The 26,220-nt window shown below is 37.5% G+C and overlaps 1 protein-coding gene and 1 long non-coding RNA gene across 2 annotated transcripts in view; one reads left to right on the forward strand and one right to left on the reverse strand.

Moving 5' to 3' along the window:
* The window catches only part of LOC128026507 (polymeric immunoglobulin receptor), a 58,675-nt gene that overhangs the window by 16,297 nt on the left and 16,158 nt on the right, over window positions 1-26,220 (forward strand). Inside the window, exons 2-7 of the mRNA XM_052613785.1 lie at window positions 3,067-3,202; window positions 3,376-3,708; window positions 4,089-4,101; window positions 19,352-19,656; window positions 19,745-20,074; window positions 22,421-22,570. Coding sequence (XP_052469745.1) covers window positions 3,142-3,202; window positions 3,376-3,708; window positions 4,089-4,101; window positions 19,352-19,656; window positions 19,745-20,074; window positions 22,421-22,570 — 1,192 coding nt within the window. The 5' untranslated portion in view covers window positions 3,067-3,141. The remainder of the gene's footprint in view (window positions 1-3,066; window positions 3,203-3,375; window positions 3,709-4,088; window positions 4,102-19,351; window positions 19,657-19,744; window positions 20,075-22,420; window positions 22,571-26,220) is intronic.
* Window positions 1,362-2,455, reverse strand: LOC127938989 (uncharacterized). The gene is made up of 2 exons (XR_008148863.1): window positions 2,310-2,455; window positions 1,362-2,094 (listed from the first exon to the last, which is right to left on the reverse strand). It is a non-coding gene; the product is annotated as an uncharacterized LOC127938989 (long non-coding RNA).

Raw genomic sequence — 26,220 nt, forward strand, 5'->3', positions numbered from 1 at the left:
CACCACGTCGCATGGTGGTCTGTAAGGCCACGTGTAATCGCTGTAAATAAGCGGATGGCTTTTCACCAGGGTTATGAAATGTGTTTAGAAATTGGGCAAATAATTCGTCACCATCTTCGATGGGTGCAAAGGCAGAATCAAGGAGCTGAATGTAAGCTGAAGGTGATGCTGTAGAACCGAGGGATTTTACAATGTCTGCTGCTGGAGACAGAAGACTCTCACAGATTCTGCGTACTCGGTGTAAATCTGAGACCATTGGGTCTTGAAGGAGAAGTTCAGCACTGGTACGCCAGGTTTCATAGTTAACCTCATTCGGTGGGCTGGGAGTTCGCCCGGAGAATGCACGGAGTCGCAAAGGTGAGTTCCCAGATATCGCAAGGTCACTAGTGCGCACCAGATGCTCCACTACAACTTTTTGTACTGCAGGTGGATTTAAATCAGTGACCGTGAGTGGTGGAGATTCTGAGCATGGCGCTGCAGCTACTGCTGGAACTGTGTGAGGTCGTGCAGCACTTGCTGGCACTCTGGACTGCCTAGGAGTGGAATCAGTTTGAGGTGGATCTGCCGAGTGGGGACGTAAAGTGTCATCATTTTCGACAAGGGTGGGCTCAGCACATGGTTTTGGCACAACTGCCTCTTGAATATAGACTAACATGCCCCTCAGAACATCCTCGAAACTTTCCCCACTATGTCTCGCCAAAGTTTCCAACTCACTGAGGTAAGTCTGGGTTGTGGTCTTTCCCAGCTTCTGAACATAAGTATCTGACAGGGCTGTAACACAGAAAGAGACATCAGGATCATTTTGGGCTTGTTGGACGTAGGGAAGCTCTGCCCGTAGGGTTTGCACTGCTAGTCCTGAGTTGAATTCAACTATTAAAGACTTCTCTGTCTCTAAGCTAGGATCGCTTACTAGGATTGTTCTATTTATTGACCCGTACCGCTTCACATAGTCCAATATTTCCTCATCTGTTTCGGTTCCGGTTATGCCATTAATTAAAATAGCATTTGGGACTTTCACGCACTCTTTTTCTACAACCTCCATTTTGTTCTATTTGTTCACTTCGCTATATCTACAACCACTGAAAACGGTTACCTTTTTTTTTTTTTTTCCAAGACAGGAACTATAAGTGAATTATAGTAATTATGTGTGTGTGGTTCCCTTTGCCTCGTCTCCTGGCTGGCTCGCCACAAATGAGTGTAACCCTTGTCTTGTAAAATGAAACAGAGGGGTTAACTCATATATTAGGGAAAACAATAACTCACTAAGGTTTAACAGTTATTGTAGGTAAACTGTAATTCGCAAATCAGGACCAAATCAGAAGAGACTGAAACTCGTAAGAGGCAAGACACACACACACACATAGATGTAAATGCGCATCTTTATATTGGATAAAATTGACTTGTAAGCGCGATTGATAGGATACACTGGTTGGGAAAAAAAAAATATCAATGACACTGCATAAAGGGCAAAAATAACAAGAACAAACAAAAAAAAAAATAAAACCAAAAAAAGAAATATTAAATCTGCTTTAAATATTACTTTTTACCAATTAAGCTAAATGAATTTGAAATTTAACCCTTGACATAGAAAATTCTTCTCTCCAATGCAAATTAAATTGTAATAAACATTCAATTTCTGATCTCCTTTTTTTATGTACACAACTCAAATGTATACTCAAGATCAGTAGATATAAAATAAACACGAATGTCAGGACTTGTGTTTAGTCACACGTACAAATGTCCACTGTAAACACTTGTTTATACGAAACAAAGTCTAAATGAATGCGTATCAATGCAGTATCAGTAATTCTTGAATGCACAGTTCAAACAAAATGTCAGTCTGAACAATAAAGAATGATATTGTCTCCTCAGTTCCTTTAAATCAGTGATCCAATGCTCAAAAGGAAAAATGAAAATGTCAGATGTTTCAAACCTCAAAAGAAAAAAATCCGACGCGATGTCCTGCCGAAAGTGAAGTGATACAGATGTCCAAAAAGACAAAGGATAGTTGTTTCTGATCGATTTACGGTTGGCTCGCCATCTTCATGAATTGAAAAAATCCAGATTCTAGATTTCTAAAATAACAAAACTGGCCTGTGCACAAACACAAAACAACATTCTTAATCAATCCTCACTTTACATACATTTCACTAAATCTACACAATCTTTACATGTCTGTACATATTTTTTATAACAGCGTGTACATTCACTGAACACCTCTTTCCTTCCAGTTACACCAATACACCCTTGAATCACTATTTTTTTTAACATATATACTAAACATTAATTATTTATTTTTACTAACTCACCGATTCCCTCGTGTATTAATGATATTTCTCTGTTTTTTTTCCAGGTTTCTCTCGGATGACGCAATGATGGCCTACTCCACTGGAATTCAGCGTGACGACGGTCACATAATCAACAAAATGTAAGTAAGTGAGTAGTTTGAAATAAAACTTATTTATCAACAAAATGTCTGCAAAATAACTTACAATGTTTGGTTTTCACATGCGTTCTCTCTCAAAATGAAATAAATCAAGATCTTACGCAGCTTCTAATTCACGTTGTTTCTCAAGTTTTTTTCTCTCTCTCATGCCGCATCTCTCGGTGGGCGGAGTCAGCTTGACCTAATTACGCTCGATTGGCTGCTCACCTGCACAGATCTAGAGCTCAATCAAAATTAAAGTTACATTTCAACTATTTAGTTTACCTAACAAGTAACCCATTTCAAATGGAAAATATTTATATATACATATATATACACATTTAGTATTTGTTCCATATTTCTTCCTCTAACAGTATCTAGCTATTCAGATGACTGTGTTTAAATCTAATTTAGACTACAAAGGTTTTTGAGCCTGGGTTACATAAGGTTTAACTAAACCTTGAATATTTTGTAATAAAAGGGGGTTAAAAGTCAAAAGTCTCTCTCTCTCTCTCTCTCTCTCTCTTTCTCTCTCTCTCTCTCTCTCTCTCTCTCTCTCTCTCTCTCTCTCTCTTTCTCTCTCTCTCTCTCTCTCACTCTCTGTCTCTCTCTCTCTCTCTCTCTCTCTCTCTCTCTCTCAGAGGAACAGGAAGTGGGCGTCTCTCTGTCACAGATCGAGAGCTGCAGATGAACTGAATCTACTAACAGCAGAGAAGATGACTGAAGAAGAGAGAAGAATGAAGATCATCTGGACTTTCACTCTGCTGATGATTCCTGGTAAGAGTCTCACAGTAAATCACTAAAACAGAAGAGACTTTAACTTCAAATAAAAATTAATTTACATGAATTGTTGAAAAAACTACTAAATAAAAACGTTTAAATCGTTTTAAAACTGTATCTGTATTTAGTCTTATCAATGTATAAAGTGTTTTAATGCTGGTTTGTTGTAGATGTCCTGAGCTCCATCCGTGTGAGAGGATATTCAGGAGGAGGAGTCATCATCACATGCAGATATGATAGAGAATACAAGAACAATGAAAAGTATTTTTGTAGAGGAGAGAAGACATTTATACAGACTAAAAAGTGTTCTGAACTCATCAAGACTGATAAGAAAATCAAATGGGTTGATTCTGGAAGATTCTCTCTGTTTGACGACACAACAGCAGCAGTTTTCACTGTGACCTTCAGAGATCTGAGTGAACAGGATTCTGGGACGTACTGGTGTGGAGTTGAGAAACCAGGACCAGATCCTTACACTGAAGTGAATCTGATTGTTGAATCAGGTGAGTAACTGAGTCTCTCAAACTCATGATGATCATCAACATCACACACTCAACACTGACTGTAATGTTATCATCTAAAAACATTAGAAAATCAATAACTACGACACATATAATGTATCATAATGAATCAGGTTTAAACTCATTCAATTAGTAAACATATATGAATGAATGAAGAGACAGAGACTGTGTGTGTGTGTGTGTGTGTGTGTGTGTGTCTGTGTGTGTGTGTTTGTGTTTGTGTGTGTGTGTGTGTGAGAGAGTGTGTGAGTGTGACTGTGTGTGTGTCTGGATCTGTGAGTGAATAAAGATAAAGTGCCATGATTAACAAAAATGAAGAACATCATCATCATCACAGTGATATCTGAGTTTGTGTTCAACAGGTGAAAAAATCAGGTCTGTGACGGGATATTCAGGAGGAAACGTCATTATAAACTACAAATATGAGATGTTAGAAGATAATTCTGTGATAGACGTTTGTGAAGTTGGAAAATATCGATGTTTAACTGTAATAAAGACAGACAGAGCAGCAGAATGGACACATGTCGGCCGATTCTCCGTTCATGCTGACAGATCTTCACGTCTCTTACGTGTGTTTATCAGAGATCTGAATGAGAATGATTCTGGACAATATAAGATTATAGTCAGAGGTTCTGAAAACTACAGTTTCTTCTCTGAGTTTAAGCTGGACGTTAAGAAGGGTGAGCTGCTTTCATGTGTTTCTGTGCTGAATCGATGACTCTCTTGTTGAATTCTAACATTGCTCCACTTGATTCGTCTCTCAAGCAGCTGATTGTTGTCAGGAGAGCATCAGTCTCTCCGCTGCTGCAGGAGCATCTGTGAACATCAGCTGCAGATACCCACAATCCCACAGTGCTGATGTGAAGTTTGTCTGCAGGAGATCTGGATCTGATCTCTGTGCTGAAGAGACGTCTGTGAAGGAGAGCAGAAGATGGAGCGCTGAGGGACAGATGCAGCTGTATGATGACAGAGAGCAGCTGCTCCTGACGGGAATCATCAGTCATGTGACTCAACAACATTCAGCTGAATACTGGTGTGGAGTTCAGTCTGATCAAGGACACAAGAGCTTCATCACACGAGTCCTCGTCACAGTCACAGGTACAGATCATTTTCTCACTCAGATTTATCAGAATGTAATTAAAAAAACACAGCTAGCTTCCTTTCAGCAGATCACTGTGTGATGTATTGTGTTGCTTGACTGCGCAAAGAAAGTGATCATGATGTTTTTAAGGGAACTGAATATAGTCAAACAACAGCAAGTTAATTTTAGAGGATCTGTTCATGTATGTGTATAATGAGGTTTTTTTTTTCTTAATTTCATTATTTTAATGTTCAATGCAGCAGATCTGGATTCAAAGCAGCATTATTTGATCATTTGGTCACAGTATTACTGTAGTTTTTAACTAGTTGAATTGTTCATCTGGATGCAGTATTAGAGCAGTTGTTGTGCTGCTGTCTTGTTCTATAATTAAAGAAGCTGGAGTTAAAGATGATTGTCCTGCTATTAACTCTATTATTCACTGAGAAACCACAGACTTCAGTTACAGGAAGTCAAACAAACAGCTCACAATTTTATTTATAAGTATCAGCAAACATGAATTCTGGGTAGTGAGTGTGAGAATGACATCAGCAACACACACACACACACACACACACACACACACACACAATATATATATATATTGTCAGTGCACACTGGTGTCCTCGTGGGTCCAGGTAGGGTGCGTTGAGGCATTCCCGCGCCACAGAGACGCCACCTTTATTTCCCTGTTTTGCTTTATTTTATACACCATGCCCAGTGTGTCTGTCGTTTGCTCTTCCCGCCACTATATATGTATATAAATTATATATATATAAATTATTATCATTATTATTTTTTTTACATACAGATCTTTCAGAAACAACTTCACCACCATCGTCATCATCACCTTCATACTCATCCTCATCATCATCCTCATCATCCTCATCATCCTCATCCTCATCAGCTGAATCTCCAGTGCAGTGGGTTTCTGTGTGTCTGAAAGTGGTTGATTTTAAAGGAGTTTGAGATGTTCATTATCTGAAACAAACACTGAGCATCAAATGAGCCTCGTTCTGTAAACAGATCATATTTAGCACCATGGACACTGCCCGTAATGTCAGAGGAAACTGTGTCCTCCAGATGAGTCTGATTGTTTCTTCTGATATCCAAACATTTTGTTTATCACTTCTGTGTTTAAAGCTTTATTCATGAAGGGTTTTATTTATTTATTTTTTTTCTGTAAAGCTGCTTTGAAACAGCACTGAATGTGAAAAGTGAAATGCAAATAAAAATGATTTTTTTAACAACTCTTGACTAACATTGATCTCTGTCTCTTTGGACTGGAGCATCTAGATTCAATCTGAGGTAAATCTCTAATTTAAGAAAAAGTTAAGTGTGTATTTAAGGCCAGGCATGGACCAATTTAACAATTTAATAATTTAAATCTAATAAAAAATTAATTACATAATTTAAAAGTTCAGTTTAGAAGTGTCATCCCAGCTAACAGGGAATATGTTCACAAAACTATATGTAAAAGTTATTTAAATGTTATGAAAAACGTTCTTGAAATAATGTTTCTGGGACAGTCTTATAATGTTTTTAAAATACATTCGTAACATTGAGCAAAAACATTCTCATAACAATGTATTTGTAACGTCTTTATTGTGTTATTTTTACTTGACTGATGATCTCATGACAACATTCTTATAACGTGTTTTTGGTGTTATTTCACAATGTTGAACAAATACATTCTTAAAACACCACTAGGATGTTCTCTTCATTTTAGAAGTGATGGGAACAGAAATTACGAGTGTGACTAGTCCCGGCAGCATGTAGTAATCGGGCCCTCGGCTCAGACTCGGCATCAGTAAGTGTTATCCTCTTTTACTGTCTATGGTGTTATCCGGGCCGCGCATGTGTGTGTGTGTGTGTGTGTGTGTGTAAAATCACACTGAGAGCAGGTGGATGGTTACTCAAATCTTGCTTTACTGGGCCTGGGACAGACAAGACTGGGACAAACACGACCAAACGCTGGATAGTGTAGGCTTCATCAAAGCATCAACGTTGCTCAGAAATCTTAAATAAAATCAACATAGATTCGGAGTTCACAAGCAGGTTAACATACACACACATCACATTTAATCAACGCAAATTACACATTTGACTCTACTGACAGACCCAGGAACTGACAGGCAAATGAAGTAAATGCACAAATGCAAGTTACTCAACAACCAGCTTGGAAGAAAATAGACAAGAAAAAAGTGACCAACAAATGATGTTCCTGTTCTATGGTGAATGTAGTTCTATAGTGTTCTGTTACAAGTAAAACAGTTACCCCAACAAGTCATGCTTCAATAAATTACATTTAATTGTTATTTATGTTATATTGTTACAACACACCAACCTGGAAAGATATGTATGGAGAGGTTGGTGTTTTTTGATGTGTTCAGAATCTGGAATGATATTGCAACTCGTAAGTAAAAGTAAAGTGTTAGATTTTTATTAAAAAACACCAACCCCTCCACACTGAGAAGTATGTGAAATATTATATGTATAATTTTGGTTAAAACCCTGGCTGAGAAGGTAACAAAAGATTAAACGTACTAAAAATTTGCTTATCACAAAGCAGGCAAGTTACTAGCACGTGAGGACACAAGGTATATGTCACTAGCAGGAGTGTAGATGAAAAACTCAATAGCCGTGTTTCCACTGTCGAGCTGAAACCGTGTGTCCTAGTGCGTGCCAGGGCCAGTCATGGTTCCACTGTCACTGTCGGGGCTTGATCGTGCCTCGCTGGGGCTTCCTTGGGGCCAACGGACAGGGTTTTTTGGCCCGACGAAAACCTTGGGCCAAAGCGGGCCAGCTGGGGCTAGAGGAGGGGTTATGAACAAAGGCGGAGTTTCTCAGCGTCTGGAGAGCGTCAGCGCGGATCATTTCAGAAAGATAACAGCTTTAACACCAGCATTAAAAAAGTTTTACAATAAGTTGATAAATAAATGATAAAATATAATCATGTTTTTTGTTCGGGAGCTTTTATAAAAATAAAGATATTATCATTCATTCTTAATGTGACTATGAATAAACAGACTTGACTGAATAAGCAGGCTATTTTCATAATGGTAAAGCGTTAAAAATAAATAAATAAAATATAAATAAGTGTATTTATGTGTGATTAATTTTGAGTCCTTATAAATTAATTCATTTTGCTCAATATATCACGTATTCTCTTAAGAGTGAGGAATTGTCGTCATAGCACAAAGCCCCTCCCTCGATATCACGGTCTCCGCCATGTTGGCAGGATCAGTTTACAGGATTGTTTACATGTGTTGTTAACTCGTGGAGGTTTTTGCAATTCCTCACTGTTTTACCATGCCTGGAAGACAATGCTGCGTTAAAAAAAACTGCTTCAGTACCTCTCACGATACATATGGGAAACATAGGAACAATGGAGTAATTTTTTTTAGGTTACACCAAGCGGAAAACAGCGGTATTTGGAGAAGCTCTCAAGCGTCCAAAATATCGACCCATACGAGCTCCCTGCAGCAGCACAGAGACCTGGACCATTTACCTCCATGCACACATATGGACATTGGGAATTATATTGTTTTTGGTTTAAGTTACTACACAATGCAGGAGTTTAAAAGCCACAAGTCTTTGGAAAGTTACGAGGCTTTCTGCTGTGGCTGGGTTCATCTACAAGCCTCCAGATGGTGAACACAGCGTTGTACTGACCAAAGTAAGTTTATTCACATGCGTTTTAGTGTGTTGTAATTAATTACACATTGCATGTAGCAGACACTTCTTGACACTAGATTGTAACAAGATATTCAATGTATACGAACGTTGTTTTGAACATGTTTTGATGTAGGGTAAAGCTGTGTATGTTTAGTTATAATTTGATTTTAACCCAATGACACATACTGTACCAGGTTTTTGTGTTGGGGGCTGCAAAGTGGACAAACCAGTTCTGGGTTAGCTAGGGTAGTTAAATGTGTGATTGTAGGATGTAAATGTCCGGGTTAGATTAAAGCCATTAACAGCGTGAATGCAAGGTGACTTACATCGTAAACAATATAATTCCCAATGTCCATATGTGTGCACAGAGGTAAATTGTTCAGGTCTCTGTGCCGCTCCAGGGAGCTCGTATGGGTCCATATTTTAGATGCCTGAGAGCTTCACCAAACACAGCTGTTTTGCGCTTGGTGTGAGCTTGTTCCTGTAAGGTCCACTTTCTTTCGCCTTATCTTTTTGCATTGCTTTACTTTCTTCATTTTCTCATATTCGTAGATCCGTCTCTGTTCCACCGAAATAATAAATGTGCGAAAATAAAGCGCTCTGGAATGTTTAGTCGCACCTCTGTGAAGTTCTGAAGGCATTGCCCCTGGCAACAGATAGCGTATCGTGCCATCAGGGCTGACCGGCTCAGACCCCTCCCAAATCAACCCAAATCAGCACATGACTCCTCACTATCAATAGTAAAACATCGATGCTTTTGAATATGAATATTTAACAAAGCCTGCAAACACACGGCCTCTTTACTCGTGTTACTGTGTGATCGCGCATGTTCCAGTGACTTATTTCTTAGTTTTCTTCTCTTTGTTGGTGAAATGATGCGTGACGTTGTTCTGAGAGGCGTGTGAAGGGCGTGTTTTAGTGAAGCACACGGGAGCTTCAGGCCTGACAGTGGAAACCATGCGCTATTCTGGCCTCGGTTCTACTGCCCCGTGGCTCTTGGCTTTCAACCTTTAGACAATTTTAGATGCAGAAGGCTCAATAGATCACCAGAAAACAAATAATATGTTTTTTAAGGAGAACCATGTGAAGTACATGAAGTCTTCATCAGAAACCACCATCTATCCAGTAAAGCTTGAGTTATGGGAAGGCTTGACACCAATTTTTCCAGCTTCTTTATTTTTCCAATGCCTCAGTAAGAGCACCTATTTAAAGAAAATCAGACAATGATGTATTATTTAGTGTTGAACATAACACTTTAATAAAAACAACTCATTAGTTTGGAAAGTTACTATCACTGAATTATGCAATAATATACCAGTCACTTAGAACATCAATTCAAATTATTTATTCACTACAACACAAGTTAAATAACCTTACAACCCATTATTAAATAGTTTGAATTCTGCTTGTACAACAGGTGTTTGTCAATTGCTCATATTGTTGTATATTTTATTGATAACTTGAATTGTTTTTGTTAATTATTTTTTCCTGACTGAAGCCAGAAAGAGAGCAGTATAAAAGTGGGATGGCAAAAGTAAAAAAAAGACCACCTCAGTAACCTCTTCGACTGTTAGCATAACTGCTACCATGTGCTACATTAAATGTATAAGGTTACATCTAACATTACATATAAAACATACTTTATTTTATTAATGTCTATAGTTGCCGATAAGCTTAGTTATTGCATTAGTTAACACGTTACACTCACCTGAATTAAACAGCATCATTTAAACTCAGTCACATATATTTATTTTTAATTTGTGATCAAATTGTTGTGTGGGTCTACTCCAGAGTTTTGACTCTGCAGAAACCCAACCCACCAACAGACGAGGAAGATGAGGATGAGAATCATAGCGGTCCAGCATATACACAGAGTGAGCTTTCACATTCCTTTTTCTGTAAATGCAGTTGCAATAAGAAAACATAGTTTTTTACCCATATTTCTTGTATGTAAGACTGAAGATTTGTTTAAGTGGGTTGTATTTTTCAAACCTCAACTAAATGCATTAACTATTTAGCTATTTATGATGAGAATGTACTGTAGTCATATATGCATCAGTTTGTCTGAGATCATATCTCTGTCCTGCTTTTACAGATGCTAAATATAAGCAGACTATACATGTACAGATGCTCATCTCTGCCAAAACACACATGACTACAACACAAACACAGCATCACAGTTCATCACTTAGTACTTCACTCAGAATGTAGAGACACATGGGAGTAACTGATTCTTTCTGATAACATTTACACATTTCTTTGAATATGTCTCTGTCTTGTAGTAATCAAGAGAAGTGTCATCGCTGAAGGAATGTCAGACATTACTCCTGAGACAGCTGTGAACACTGAGCAGATGTTGGAGTGCGAGACTGTGAAATTATCTTTATTATACTTCTGACTGAACTAGGAAGGAGCATCAGAGACAATGAGAAACTAAGTTCAAGTAGAATGTAATTTCACCATGTTATTTACTGCAGTAACTGCGGGGAATATTAACTGAACAGACCTGATCAACAGAAAGATTTGGATCTGCTGAATGTGTATTTTCAAGCATTTTATTGCAGGGTTCACTTATTTTACTGCACAGCGATGGCTGACTGGTGAAAAGAGTTTATTAATTTACTTCAATGTATAGTTAAGCAGAATTCTGTCTTTTACGTTGGACCAAACCGCTGACTTTTGTTTTTCTGCAGAACTCAAAAGAAAATACTTTGAAGAATGCTGGTAATCAAACCAACAAGTTTGTCAGGTATGGACAGTACGAAGAGGACAAAATGATTTTCATATTTTGAGTGAACTCTTTAATTGGCATGCTTCACACTAAATATTAATCATGCTGTGCACAGCCATTCATTGTGCTGTCACTGCAGTTAGTGCTGTAAATACGTACATTGCTACAACATAAATTTAATGTAGTTCACAATGCTGCATTACATTTGACCTTTACTAATAGATACTTACTGCTATATTATTTGCTCTTTACAGGTGCAGAAATAAAAGCTCCTAAATAAAGATGTCACCGGATTATCATGTGGAAAGACATGTTACACCACTGTAGACATAAATCCTAAACGATTTGAGAATGGGCAACAAAAGTACCCAAAGTTTCACTCAGAAATTATCCATGCTAATAGTAATAGTAAATTATTAGATAAATAGATAAACGTAGAAAATGGTTTTAATTTTAAAACCCTGCCATTTACTAATGTGTTGTTCAAAACACTAAGTTTTGGTGTCTCTTTACAATAAGGTATATTTAGTTAACATTAGTAAATGTTGAAATTAACATTAAATAACAATGAGCAATACATTTGTTATCATTTGCATTGATCTTTGAGACTGTTAAAACAACAACTGTTCTTTGTTAGTTCATGTTAGCTCTGATCCATTAAATAATGTCAACAGGCAAGAACTTTTGCTCTTAAAAATGTATTAGTAAATGTTGAAATGAGCTAGGTGTGTATATATATATATATATATATATATTATCTGTACAACTTTTTTTTTCTTTTTTGCTGTAATTAAATAGTTTTGTAAATAAATTGTTCTCATGCCAACTTAATCCAGTGGGCTCTTTTCTTTTAAAAGCATTTTTATAATGAGATGAGTTAGGGTTAGAGGTAAGTCATAAAAGAGATGGTCATAAATTTGAGTAAAAACAGAATGATAATTCCCCCCTCTAATATTAATGGTGAATTAGTGGAGAGGGTCTCAATGTATAAACGCCTGGGAGTGGAAATTGATTCTAAATTAACGTTTAATGAATGTGCACTGAACAAAACTAAGAAAATGTACCAGCGGACGTACTTCCTTAGGAAATTATATAATTTTAGATTAGAAAAACACATTCTTGTAATGTTTTGTAGAAGTCTACTTCAGAGTGTTCTGTCCTTTGGCCTCATCTGTGTGTTTGGTAACATGCATGTTAAGGACCAAAGGAAACTGCAGCGCATGATTAAGATGGCCAGCAGGATCATTGGAGTTGACCAGGTGTCTGCAGTTCAGTTGTACAATGAGCTTATTTCAAAAAAGACTGACCAAATCCTTAATGACCCCACTCACCCTCTATATAATAAATAAATGAGAAGTAATAGGTCAACAGGTAGAATTTTACAACAGAGAATTAGAACAGAAAGGTATAATAAATCATTTGTCCCCGTAGCGATCAGATTCTATAATGATCAAGCACATCGTAAGCTATCATAGTTTTAGTTACCTGTTAATATTATATATTTTTAAGGTAAAATGTTGGATTGTAATTTTGTTTTTGTAATTTTGTACTTGGATTGTAATTTTCATTTTTGTAGTATTATGTATTTTTGTCTTTATTGTTCTATGTATAGACTGTTGTGTATTATGTGTTTTGTTCTGTTTTTGAAGAATATGTTGTGATAAGGGCGCGTAATGAATGAATGGCCATATTAATTTCCCCTTGTGGGACAATAAAGTTTGCCTTGAACTTGACCTTTAACTTAAGTAAACATTTTGGCAGCGTATCAGTTTTGAATGAAAGATTAGTGAAGTCCAGGGCACTGATGATGATAGAAGGGAATGTTTCTATAACGTTCACATAAACCAAGAAAAAAGGTTCCTAATACATGAAAAAAACTGGACATTATAAATGTTAAGACCATTCAGTAATGAAGTTTTCTTAACGTTTTCAAAATGGTAGGATTGAATGATCCTTCACAGAAACCCCACAAACAATGTTCTTAATACGTTGAAAAAGGGATATCGTATTAAAAGTATTGGATCAGACTGTAAACAAAATAAGTGGTTTCGCCCATCTGTATGAAATGATTAATTTATGTCTTTTTGAAGGAAGTTCCCGAACCAGAAGTGCTGCCTATATTTGAAACACAGTAACTCTTCAGGAATAAAGTGGAGTTGTATCTGGATGATCGGAGAGTATAGTGTGAGTGTGAACACATAAACCCTGAGCTTTGTCTTGATCTCATGTGATTTCCTCCTGTAGTGAGAGTGGTGTTCAACTAAAACCTTGCTGAAATCACACAGTGTATACCGGCCTTATGCATCTTTAGCAGCATAATCAAACACAACTGCAAAATACTTTTTCAAACAGGTTTCAAACACTGACAGACAGAAAATCATAAACTCACTGTAATGACTGAGACACTGTTATTATGTGAAGCTCCTTCAGACTCAACAAATAATACATTTATACTGTCAGCTCCAGAGTTTAAAGACATATTTAGTTAATAATCAACAATAGATTGTGTTATTTTCTCCAAGACTAATTTTGTCTCTTAATTATATTCTGTGTAGTGCCTGGAGAAAGCTGTTAGTGATCACACTGTTCTCTGAAAATAAGTAAGAATGAGTGAGACTCAGTTTAGTGAGAGCTGCTGCTGTTTGCATGTCTGTTCACCAGATGTCACTGTCTCTACACTCTAAGGTTCCTCATTGGTTCTTGAGTAGATGTGGTGATAAATAGCCAGGGCCACTGCTGGCCAAATGGGTGCCCTAAGCAGGATTGTAATGTTGTGCCCCCCCCCCCCTTCCTCAAACATGATGATGGACAAAAAACACCTAGTATAGTGGTGAAAAGAGAACTTGAATCAAATTAAAAAGTAAATGAATAAATTGTATTAATTACAAATTACAATTGTAGCTCTCAACATTTACCTATGGCTATAACTTAATTATGACTCGAATTGATTTTATAGTCTCAAGCATTCAGAAATCATGCAAAAGGAAATTAAGCAGGTTATATTGGTTAATTTTAGGGATGCACCGAAATGAAAATTCTTGGCCGAAACCGAAAACCGAAAAAGAGAAAACCAAGGCCGAAAACCGAAACCGAAACACCGAAAGAAATTATGCCAATTATTAGTACCATTGCATTTATTGCTATGACCGTGTACTACCTTTACTAAAATTAAGACATTGCAATTGCATAAATTAATATTAAAGTTTCAAAAATAATTACAATTACATAACTTATTTAAACAAAAAACATAAAAATACATAATTACAAATGATGCAAATATTTATTAAGCACATTGCAACAATGCACAGTATAAAATAAAATTCAAACTAAAAATTTATCCCACTCATGTGTATATTTAATAATAATGCACAGGCCTACTGGCCTGCAGAAAGGTTTTAAAATGAACTGTTCTCTCATAAAAACAAAGTGCATTTAGGTGAAGTGCATTTGAAATTTTTCTATGTGGGACTAGAAAGTGCATTACTTCTCCAGTTGGCAAGACTCTTATCACTTCTGGGGATGGGGACTTCAGACAGATAATCATCTAGCTGTTGAGCAGTTGAGCTTGTCATCTGCCTGACATTTGAGAAATATTTGAGAGAGTGTATTTAAATAGGGCCAGGGCATAAATAAACATTTTTGTCAAATTAAAGCAGAAATCTAGCAGAAAATCTAGCATAAATATGGCTACAATCTGATATTATGAATGTATATATGTTTGTGTGTGTGTATGAGAACAAAATAGCCAACGTATTATTATTATTTGAGGCACTTTCTTGCAGAATTCCACTGAACATATCAGAAAACGATGGTGCATGCCACTCATCTGGTGCAGAGACCAGTCTTTTCTGCGCTCTGATCTGTCTCCTGCGCTTGGCGCTTCTCCGTCTCCACGCGGGTTCTCCGCATCCAGCGCGGCCTGGATCATTTCTCGTGCGCGCTGCCTTATTTCCGCATCCAAGTAATGGTTTTATAACGCGGATCAAGCACATTCGCGATGAAGTGCAGAGGATCCGAAAAGATCTCAATGAGACGTGTGCTAACAGACTCTATAAGACTGTACTTTTCTTTGTTTTTACTTCGTGGTCCGTCTTAATCTCTTTGTTAGGAGACGCTTTAGTGCTGCGAATAAAGGAATAAGAAGAGAGAGAATGTTCTCACTGGTGTGAAGTGAATGTCGCGTGGAGCTCGTGGTCTTTGCTATGCAGGTGCACGTGCAGGTCGCGGTTTCTGTTTGCGTCATCACAACATTTCGGCCGTGTTGTTTCGGTGATAAAAGTCTATCGGCCGAAAACCGAAAAGGCCATTTTCGGCCGAAAATTTTTGGTGGCCGAAATTTCGGTGCATCCCTAGTTAATTTTTGTAAGGGTTGTGATATGCACGTTTTTTGTTGAATAAATTATAAAGCCTGTGTCATCTATAGCAAAAAGGTGGCCAAAAATGAAAGATTAAGTGAATATTTGAATTAAATGTTTGGTCAGTAGCCTAAACAAGGATTTGATTGTCCTATAAGTGTAACATGTACATAAATTGTTTATTTTGTTTTTGCCTACATTATGTATTTTTTACAGTGTTACTATTAACCAGTCATTATTGCCTCATTGTTTTTTTATATAATGCATTTTAAGTTATTTTAAAGGCTATTAATGGCTTAGATCTGTTTCTATAGCAACAACAAAAAAATATAACAGTATATTAATACTTCTTTGTAAATTATTATTTGAAGTAACAATTCCATGTTTAATTTGCAGTAACCATGTCTAAAAAGAACGATGATTTGTGGTGTTATTGTTAAAACCATGGGCAATTTTCTCAAGGGAACCTTAAAAAAAAAAAAAAAAAAAAAAAAAAAAAAAAAAAACAGTCACAGGAATGTGCCTGAAAGTGATAAGTGGACCTTGTTTTTACCTAAAATATTTATAATTTATTTTAATATATATTACAAATGTATAATGCATTGTAGCTGACACCTAAATGAACACATTAAAAGTGTATACTGGTATCTCATGTAACTTTAGAGACGGTCCCTAAATTTGAGACTCTCGAACGTCCAATGTCAAGCCAACTTCATGGCCATTTTTTTTTTTATTTTTTTTTTTTTACTTTCTTTAGCTTTCTTTTCTCTGCGCCGGATTCCTGATGTCCTTTACCCGGGCATAGATGTCCATCCATCAGTTATGAACATTCAGCTGCAAACATGAGTTGCTAGCGGTCGCGAGCACGGATGGGAGAATATATAGCACCACTACCTTAAAACCTGTAAGACCCTGTTTAGTTCCTTAAAGGATATTTAACTCCCTCTTAGTCTCTTGGTTTAGTTGGGGAAAGGGTTCAAATAACACACCACCAAAGCCACCACATGAGACCTTTGACCTCAGAAAAAGGACCTCTCCACAAAGAGCAACACCAACTTCAGACATTACTAACCAGTTAAACCGTATTTCTGGAGTATCTGAAACAGAACTTTTTTATTGAGAATTTAATTTTTTACATTTTATTTTTTTTACTCTCTTTTTTGGTGATTAGTGTTTGCTTAGATGCCTCTTGACTTTTATTTATAGTTAAAATAAGTTTATTTTTGCTTGTTGTAATAGTGTTTATAAAGCACATATGTGACGATAAGGAACTTATGGTGAATTAATTTCATGCATCTGAGTCTCTGGTTGCATTTTATCAGAAGCTGCAGGGCTCTACAATACTACATGACAATGTGAGAAATATATAAATATAAATGTATAAAGCACGTTTAGAGTTAGAAGTTATGAAGAGGTTTAATTTCTGTCACTCATAGACCTGAAGAATCAGCATGTGAATCTGAGCAATGGTGACAAAACATTCTGATCATTTTGATATGTTTTTTTTTTTTTTTTAATCACAAAACAGGTCAGTAAAATGTCACAAAAAAAAGCAAATAATATGAATAAAAGAAAATACTAGGCCAATACAGCTGCATAATTTACTTATGTCGCAATGCATTGCGGGGACCATGGATGAGTTATGATTGGTGCACCATTGTTGAGAAACCTCTTATGGTTCTGTAAAAACTGAGAAGGGTATAACTGTAGACCGGAGATCTCCAAAACAGGGTGGGAGCTCCGAGATGGGGCGTGGTTTCCTCCCATTGAGAGACAGGCGCATGACACGCACGCACAATTTATCCTTCAATTCACTTCAGTGCAAACTCCGCCCCACAGCTGATTCTGAAGATTTCATTGGTTGTGTCAGTTAAAGTGTTTCCTACACTATGCAACAAAAATGCTAACCCCACAACCTTTGCTAACCACACATTACCTTAAACACTGAAATTGACTGAATGGCAGGATTGTTGCTGAATAACGTGGTACAGAATGTTGCAGTTCAGGACATAAACATTTAATAAGATTATGTGGCTCACCGCTCAATGGCACCTTTTTAGTTACACCCAGCATCACTACCCCCTCCTAGCCTGCTAATTTCGTGTTCCTGGACGGCCCTGTTGCTTGGAACGAAAAGATAGAGTTAAATTTTCCCGTTTACATCATGAAGCAGAGGTTCAGACTTGGGTCCAAACATCACTGGCCACAAACCTTGGCCTCTGCTCTCATGGAGAACATTTATTTATATCGCATCTTTTATTTTAGATTGAACTAGAAACAATGTTTAATTTATAAAGTTTTATTATGAAATGTAAGTCAGTAACAATTGGCTGAAGCCACAGCCAATGGTGAAAGTCTGTGCGAAAGGAGACCCCGCCCCATTTTGCAGGTTCTGCCTAATTTTGGAGTTCACGCCCCATTTTGGAGATCTCCGGCCTGCAGTTATACCCACTTGGGAAAAAAGTATAAAAGTAAAACCATGTGTGAAATAATAGTTTCACTTCCCTCTTTATTACCAGTAATCATCTCTCTCTCTCTCTCTCTCTCTCTCTCTCTCTCTCTCTCTCTCTCTCTCAGAGGAAGTGGGCATATCATTTAGCTGTTCTTGTTTAAGATGTTTACAGGAAACACTCATCTGAACACAGATCGAGAGCTGCAGAAGAACTGAATCTACTAACAGCAGAGAAGATGACTGAAGAAGAGAGAAGAATGAAGATCATCTGGACTTTCACTCTGCTGATGATCCCTGGTAAGAGTCTCACAGTAAATCACTAAAACAGAAGATACTTTAACTTCAAATAAAAATTAATTTACATGAATTGTTTGGTCTCATTAATATATATAAAGTGTTTTAATGCTGGTTTGTTGTAGATGTCCTGAGCTCCATCAGTGTGAGAGGAGATTCAGGAAGAGGAGTCAGCATCACATGCAGATATGATAAAAAATACAAGAACAATGCAAAGTATTTGTGTAGAGGAGAGTGGTCCACATGCTCTGACCTCATCAAAACTGATAAGAAAAACAAATGGGTTGATTCTGGAAGATTCTGTCTGTTTGACGACACAACAGCAGCAGTTTTCACTGTGACCTTCAGAGATCTGAGTGAACAGGATTCTGGGATGTACTGGTGTGGAGTTGAGAAACCAGGACCAGATCCTTACACTGAAGTGAATCTGATCGTTGAATCAGGTGAGTAACTGAGACTCTCAAACTCATGATGATCATCAACATCACACACTCAACACTGACTGTAATGTTATCATCTAAAAACCTCCAGAAAAATTAACCAGGATACATATAATGTATTATTTTCTTGTAACATCAAGATTACATATATGAATGAAAGAAGTGTGTGTGTGTGTGTGTGTGTGTGTAATGACATGGGTATGACACAGGTATTACAAGGAGAGGGTGACTTATGAGGACATAACCCATGTCCCCATTTTCAAAACGCTTATAAATCATACAGAATGAGTTTTTTTGAGAAAGTTTCCTGTGAGGGTTAGGGTTAGGTGTAGGGTTGGTGTCGGGTCATAAAATATACAGTTTGTACATATAAAAACCATTACACCTATGGGATGAAAACACTTTACACAAAAACAAACATGTGTGTGTGCGTGCGTGTGTGCGCGTGTGTGTGTGTGTGTGTGTGTGTGTGTGCGTGTGTGTGTGTGTGTGTGTCTCACTGTCACTGAATGAAGATAAAGTGCCATGAATTACAAAAAGAACATCATCATCATCACACTGATATCTGAGTTTGTGTTCAACAGGTGAAAAAAACAGGTCTGTGACGGGATATTCAGGAGGAAACGTCATTATAAACTACAAATATGAGATACTAGAAGATAATTCTGTGATAGATGTTTGTGAAGCTGGAACATATCAATGTTTAACTGTAATAAAGACAGACAGAGCAGCAGAATGGACACATGTCGGCCGATTCTCCGTTCATGCTGACAGATCTTCACGTCTCTTACGTGTGTTTATCAGAGATCTGAATGAGAATGATTCTGGACAATATAAGATTACAGTCAGAGGTTCTGAAGACTACAGTTTCTTCTCTGAGTTTAAGCTGGACGTTAAGAAGGGTGAGCTGCTTTCATGTGTTTCTGTGCTGAATCGATGACTCTCTTGTTGAATTCTAACATTGCTGCACTTGATTCGTCTCTCAAGCAGCTGATTGTTGTCAGGAGAGCATCAGTCTCTCCGCTGCTGCAGGAGGATCTGTGAACATCAGCTGCAGATACCCACAATCCCACAGTGCCGATGTGAAGTTTGTCTGCAGGAGATCTGGATCTGATCTCTGTGCTGAAGAGACGTCTGTGAAGGAGAGCAGAAGATGGAGCGCTGAGGGACAGATGCAGCTGTATGATGACAGAGAGCAGCAGCTCCTGACGGGAATCATCAGTCATGTGACTCAACAACATTCAGCTGAATACTGGTGTGGAGTTCAGTCTGATCAAGGACACAAGAGCTTCATCACACGAGTCCTCGTCACAGTCACAGGTACAGATCATTTTCTCACTCAGATTTATCAGAATGTAATTAAAAAAACACAGCTAGCTTCCTTTCAGCAGATCACTGTGTGATGTATTGTGTTGCTTGACTGTGCAAAGAAAGGGATCATGATGTTTTTAAGGGAACTGAATATAGTCAAACAACAGCAGGTTAATTTTAGATGAAAGAAAGAAAACCACAATTAAAAAGAGGAAGTTTCCTTACAAAGATGCATGATGCTGTACTCAGTGCAGGTTAAAGTGCAGTTTTGTGTAGATCAGTGTTGCTGTTGAGAAACTGGACACAGAGTAAAGCAGAGGACAGTGTTTGTGTGTTTCATTCTTCATTTCATTCTTTAAATCTCCAGTGCTGCAGATCTGGACTCAGTTTGAAAGCAGCAGCAGTTTGTAGTTTTCTGGTCATTCAGTTTTACTTCAGTGTTTGGTGTTTCAGCATTAGTTGATCATTTAGACACAGTGTTTTTAAGTAGTGTAAGTGTTCATCTGGATGCAGTATTAGAGCAGTTGTTGTACTGCTTTCTTGTTTTATAATTAAAGAAGCTGCAGATGCTCGTCCTATTATTCACTGAGAAACCACAGACTTCAGTCAAAGGAAGTCAAACAAACAGCTCACAAATTTGTTTCTAAGTATCAGCAAACATGAATTCTGGGTAGTGAGTGTGTGAATGACATCAGTAACACTTATATTCACCAAGAGACACATGATGACATGTTCTGTGTGTGAAAAAAATAAAATAAAATATACATATATATATATATATATATATATATATATATATATATATATATATATATATATATATATATATATATATGTGTGTGTGTATTAGTGGTGGGCATACATTATTTTTTTAAATCTAGATTAATCTCACTGTGATCTTGAAATTAATCTAGATTAAAACCGCTCATTCGAATTATGCCGAAGGCATTCAGAATATGTGTGTTACCCAAAAAAAATTAACAGTAAGTCTTTGAGAAGGGGTTTATCAAGCTAGATGGTGCATTAGAAAAGGGGCTCATCTCCTGTTTCCAAAATACATCACAAAGTGCTTGAAAAAGCTGTAAACTAATTCCACATTGCACAAGGTGCAAACAACCTTATGTAACAAGGTTAAAAAGGGTACTTAATTTAAGAGTTTTGATGTGTGAATTTCATAAAATAAGCATTTGGTTAAATTCATTGGTGTTCAAAGGCACCAATGCTTTTAATGTGGCTATTAATGGTACTGCAGACAGTGTATTTTGTCGCTCTTCTCTTGCCATACTCCAGCAGATTTGAGTGTTGCTGCTGTGGTCTTGAATGTCTGCAGTAGTTTATCTTCAGCCAAAGTGATTTGTGCCATTTTATTTCCAAAAGATTAAGGCAAGCACAAGGAAACCCACGTGTGAGTGTGTTTGTTCACATCCGTTACACTTACGCCTGTTTCACACCAATGTTTACGTTTTTTTCAAGTTTGTAGGTGTCAAGGTACAGAAACCAAATAATTAAATGTAAAATAGCACTGGATAGTCTTCAATGTAAAAATGAAATATACAATCAAACCTACATTTATTCAGACACCTTCAACATTTCTCACATTATTACAGTTTTGCTATATATATCAAAAATTATGCCTGGTGTCTGAATAATTTTTGGTTTGGCTGTTAAAACTACAAAGTAATTCAGTCAAGAGCAGTGAGTGATTTTCATTCATTTTCTTGGATTAACATTACAGCAGCCAGTAGCTAAATTAGTCGCGGTCTCTTTAAGAGACGATGAACGCATCCAATACAATACACATCCCATTTTTTTCCTCAACTGTTTACTTTCACTTAAGAAATAACTGAGTTTTTTCGAGCATAATTTCCAAGGTGGATATTTTGACATATTTTGTATGTATTTGTCGGCACAAGAGCAAAAATAAGCAAATTCGATGTTCAAGTGTTTTGAGACGTCTTTCTCTTCGCAGAAGAGAGCTCGGTTCAGTGTCGCTGTCCGTGATACGCGGCTCTCTCTCTCTCTCGTGCGCACCGAACACAGCGTGCGAGTAACCAGCTACTCTCTTCAGCTTTTCCGCGTCTTGCGTGTGGATGCTTTAATGTTTAAATCGACAAGCGGTACGGCTTAAAAAGACATGAGAAAGATAAGCTTTCATGACGATGCGCAGCAGTGGCCCGTCAACTGTCCTGAGCATCTTTTTAGGCTGACCTCAGCGAGTCAGTTATATAAAATATCAAGGTGAAAGTCATCATAGCTTGCTTAGTATAGACCCAACTCCCAACCCAACTTTGAGAATAGATTAACGGTGATAATATATATATATATATATTCATTGTTTTATTGTTTTATATACAGATCTTTCAGAAACAACTTCACCACCATCATCTTCATCATCATCATCACCATCATCATCATCGTCGTCATCATCATCATCTTCATCATCGTCGTCATCATCATCATCTTCTTCTTCTTCCTTCTCATCAGACAGAACTCCTCTGGTCACAGGTGTTTCTAAATCGTCTCCATCTAGTTTTACTCCAGCAGGTGCTGAAACACAAACATGATTCCTGCTGTAACTTGTGAGGAGCTCTAAACATAAAAAAGATTAGATTTTCAACTCTAGATTTTCTACTCGAAAATAAGTAATGTAATTTTATACTTTGGATTTGTTTTTCAAATGTGAAATAATAATAATAAGGATGATGAAGTAATTCTTGTTTTGCTATTATAGACCTTAGATTTTTTTTTTCAAATGCATCGTGATTGTCTCTCGAAACGATTCTGATCTTAGTTTTTAACAGTAGATGGCACTGAATGCTTTAGAAATAGACGTCCTCAGCTTGCTTCTAATTCCTAACAATCACCACTTGAATATAATCATTCATAAAGATTGAAAAGATTGAAGCGAATTACAAGAGTTGAAATTAATCATGTGTAACAAAAGCATAAAAGTCGAGGTGGAGTTAGATGAGGTCTGATATTTATAGCCTTCCTCAAGGGGTGTCAGTCAAAACACATCAGCTTCATCCTAAGAGTTTAACTAGTCTTAGAACTGGAGTAATTTACAACCAAGATGCACACAACACACCTGAACACAGGTATTACAGTTTGTCATTTTTACCATTCACTGTCAGAAATAGGGGTACAGTAGGGGTCCATTTCTGTCCCCCAAGGTACAATCTACACTAATGTACCCCATAGGGATTATTTTTGAGGGTCAAAAAGGTACATATATGTTCCCAAACATTAAAAGGTGCATATATGTAGCGTTTCTTTTAAAGGTTATGGTACAATTTGTAGAGCCAGCCCTGATTGGCTGCTTGAATCTCAATTTAAAGAGTAACTAAACCCTAAACCAATTTTTTTAGTTAATGATCTGTAAGAATGGGGCTTTATTAGTGCTGTTCATTGATTCGAGTAACTTTTTTGACATTTGAGTATAAAGTGTTTTAATTCTACAATATATGGTGTAAAAATGTCTGAGTGCTGCCCTCTTCAGGTTGAACGGTGGCTACTGCAGCCTATTGGATGTTGTGGTGGCAATTGACATAAGCAGTTTCCAGCTCACCACGCCCCTTAGTATGAGCTACCACGCCCTTGGCAGTATAAAACCATCTTGTTCTGTCAAAATCACTGTAGTGAGTCAGGAGTTGGAATTGTGAACATGAAAACGACCAGGATAGACTTTTATAGCATCTATTTAGCATATCAATTATATAGTTATTTAGATCGTCAAGTTAGTGTAGATTTTTATCTGTATTTAATACAGTGGTCAGGATGGTACGTAGGTGTAGTGTTGCTGGTTGTGACAGCACTGCTGGACTGCTTTCCAGCAGACTTTAAAATTAGGCACCAGTGGTTGCATGCACTTGGCCTGGAAGACCGCAAGTTCCCGCCTAGAGCTGGAGTTTGCAAACTGCATTTTACATGGCATTTTACACAGCCAGAAACCTAGGAGTTGTGATGGATCATCAGTTAAGCTTCACTGACCACATTGCTACAACGACCCGGTCCTGCAGGTTTGCCTTATACAACATTAGGAAGATTAGACCCTTCCTGTTAGAGCAAGCAACCCAACTTCTTGTCCAAGCTCTTGTTCTCTCCAGACTGGACTATTGTAATGCTCTCCTGGCGGGCCTTCCTGCATGTACTGTCAAGCCTCTGCAAATGATCCAGAATGCAGCAGCGAGGGTTGTCTTCAATGAGCCAAAAAAAGCTCATGTTACTCCTCTCCTCATCAGGTTACACTGGCTACCAGTAGCTGCTCGCATCAAATTCAAGGTACTGATGCTTGCCTACAAGACAACCACTGGCACGGCACCAACTTAACTAAACTCATTGGTTAAACCTTATGTGCCCTCCAGAAGTTTGCGCTCTGCAATTGAATGACAACTTGTGGTACCAGAAGTTCAAAATCACTCGCACAGATCTTTTCCTGGACTGTCCCCAGCTGGTGGAATGACCTCCCAATCTCAATTCGTACAGCTGAGTTTTTACTCATTTTCAAGAAACATCTAAAGACTCATATTTTTCGCCTGCACTTAACCAACTAACACTAGCACTTTTTTCCTTTCCTTTTCTTGTCTTTTCATTTAAAAAAAAAAAATCCCTGGCTATGCGTTCTATACTAGACTAACTTAGACTTGTCATGGCACTTGTATTCTGTGGTTGTTCTCTCATTGACCTGACTACTTCTATTGTTCTCATTTGTAAGTCACTTTGGATAAAAGCGTCTGCTAAATTATTAAATGTAAATGTAAATGTAAATGATTGCTTCTCCAACGCAATGGAGGTGGAAATGGGCTTCTCCACACAGCTCGTGCTGAAAAGCGACACAATGCGGGAGTTAAGACCGGAGTTTGAGCCAGCGGCTCAATATATATGAACAGACACCTCGACATCCTCCACTTCAGGTGAAAGTAGGGGAGAAAAGTCCTCTACTTCAAATGATCGCTCTGTTGCAAAGCTACTTGCTTCATTACAGCAACTCTCTGACAGCAGCTGTCAATCAATCAGTCACTGCAGGTCTCAGGTTCACGCCCCACACACTCAGCCCCGCCCTCGGTCCGTCCCCTCTATCTCCGCTGTGATCTGCCCACTTTTCAGCATTTTTCAAATATTGTCAGTGGGTGGAGTCAGGCTCTGACCAGGGGTTTAGTTACCCTTTAAAAGAACGTCCGGTTTCTTCTGTTTCTTTCTTTTGGCGGAGACTAAGTCATAGCACGGTTACGCATGGTTCTTACCAGAGGTGGGTAATCCAGGGCCCAAAGAGTAAAAGTCCTGCCATATTTTTGCTCCACCCATGAACTCAGCAGATGATTTCATCAGAGGAAACAAGTCATTCCTTCCATGTCACAAACGAGTCTTGAGTCAAATCCCAAGTCCTCAAAGAGTAAAAGTTAATGAGATAATTAAGTGACTAATTAAATGAAGATGCATTAATGATTAACACCTGCTGTTAACAATCAACATCACTGAAGAAAAGAGAAACACAAGAACTACAACTGACTTTAAGCACAGCCTTGGATGAAATCAACTGGAAGAAAAAAAAAAAAAAACTGTGCCACAATAATTGTAATGAGTATTTGCTTCAGTTGAGCTCTTGAGCCTTTAAGGAGTGTCTAAAAATTTGCTTCTAAACAATTGCATTATTGTTTTGCAGCAAACATGTGTGCAATGCTGATACAACTCTTGATCTAGCAGATGACTTATGCTTATGATGACTGTATGATCTTGATTAAATTTCTTGATTATATGTTTAAAGAGAAGGGTTCGTGGCTTAGTTCTTAGAGAGGACTGCCGTGTATTCACTGCTCTGTCTGGGCACTTTGAATCGGTTAAATGCAAAGTATGAATTCTGAGTATGGGTCACAATAATTAACTGTATGTCACTTTCACAAAAAAAAGAGAAATCTCATTTTGCAAATGCCACTATATAAGGCTTCAATATTAAGAAAACAAAAAAAAACACATTTTGGAATTAGGCATTTAGCCATGAACATTTATCATGTGATCCTCAACAATAGTGAAAATTATTATTCATACTGCAGTGCATTATGGGAGTAATTCATGTATTACAACATGAAGCATTTTGTTGATTGTCACCACTGTAGAGATTCAACTCATGCTGGTTCTTGATATCTGTGTGTGTCTAA

This window comes from Carassius gibelio, chromosome A1 (genome assembly GCF_023724105.1).
Source record: "Carassius gibelio isolate Cgi1373 ecotype wild population from Czech Republic chromosome A1, carGib1.2-hapl.c, whole genome shotgun sequence".
In the NCBI taxonomy this organism is placed as follows: domain Eukaryota; kingdom Metazoa; phylum Chordata; class Actinopteri; order Cypriniformes; family Cyprinidae; genus Carassius; species Carassius gibelio.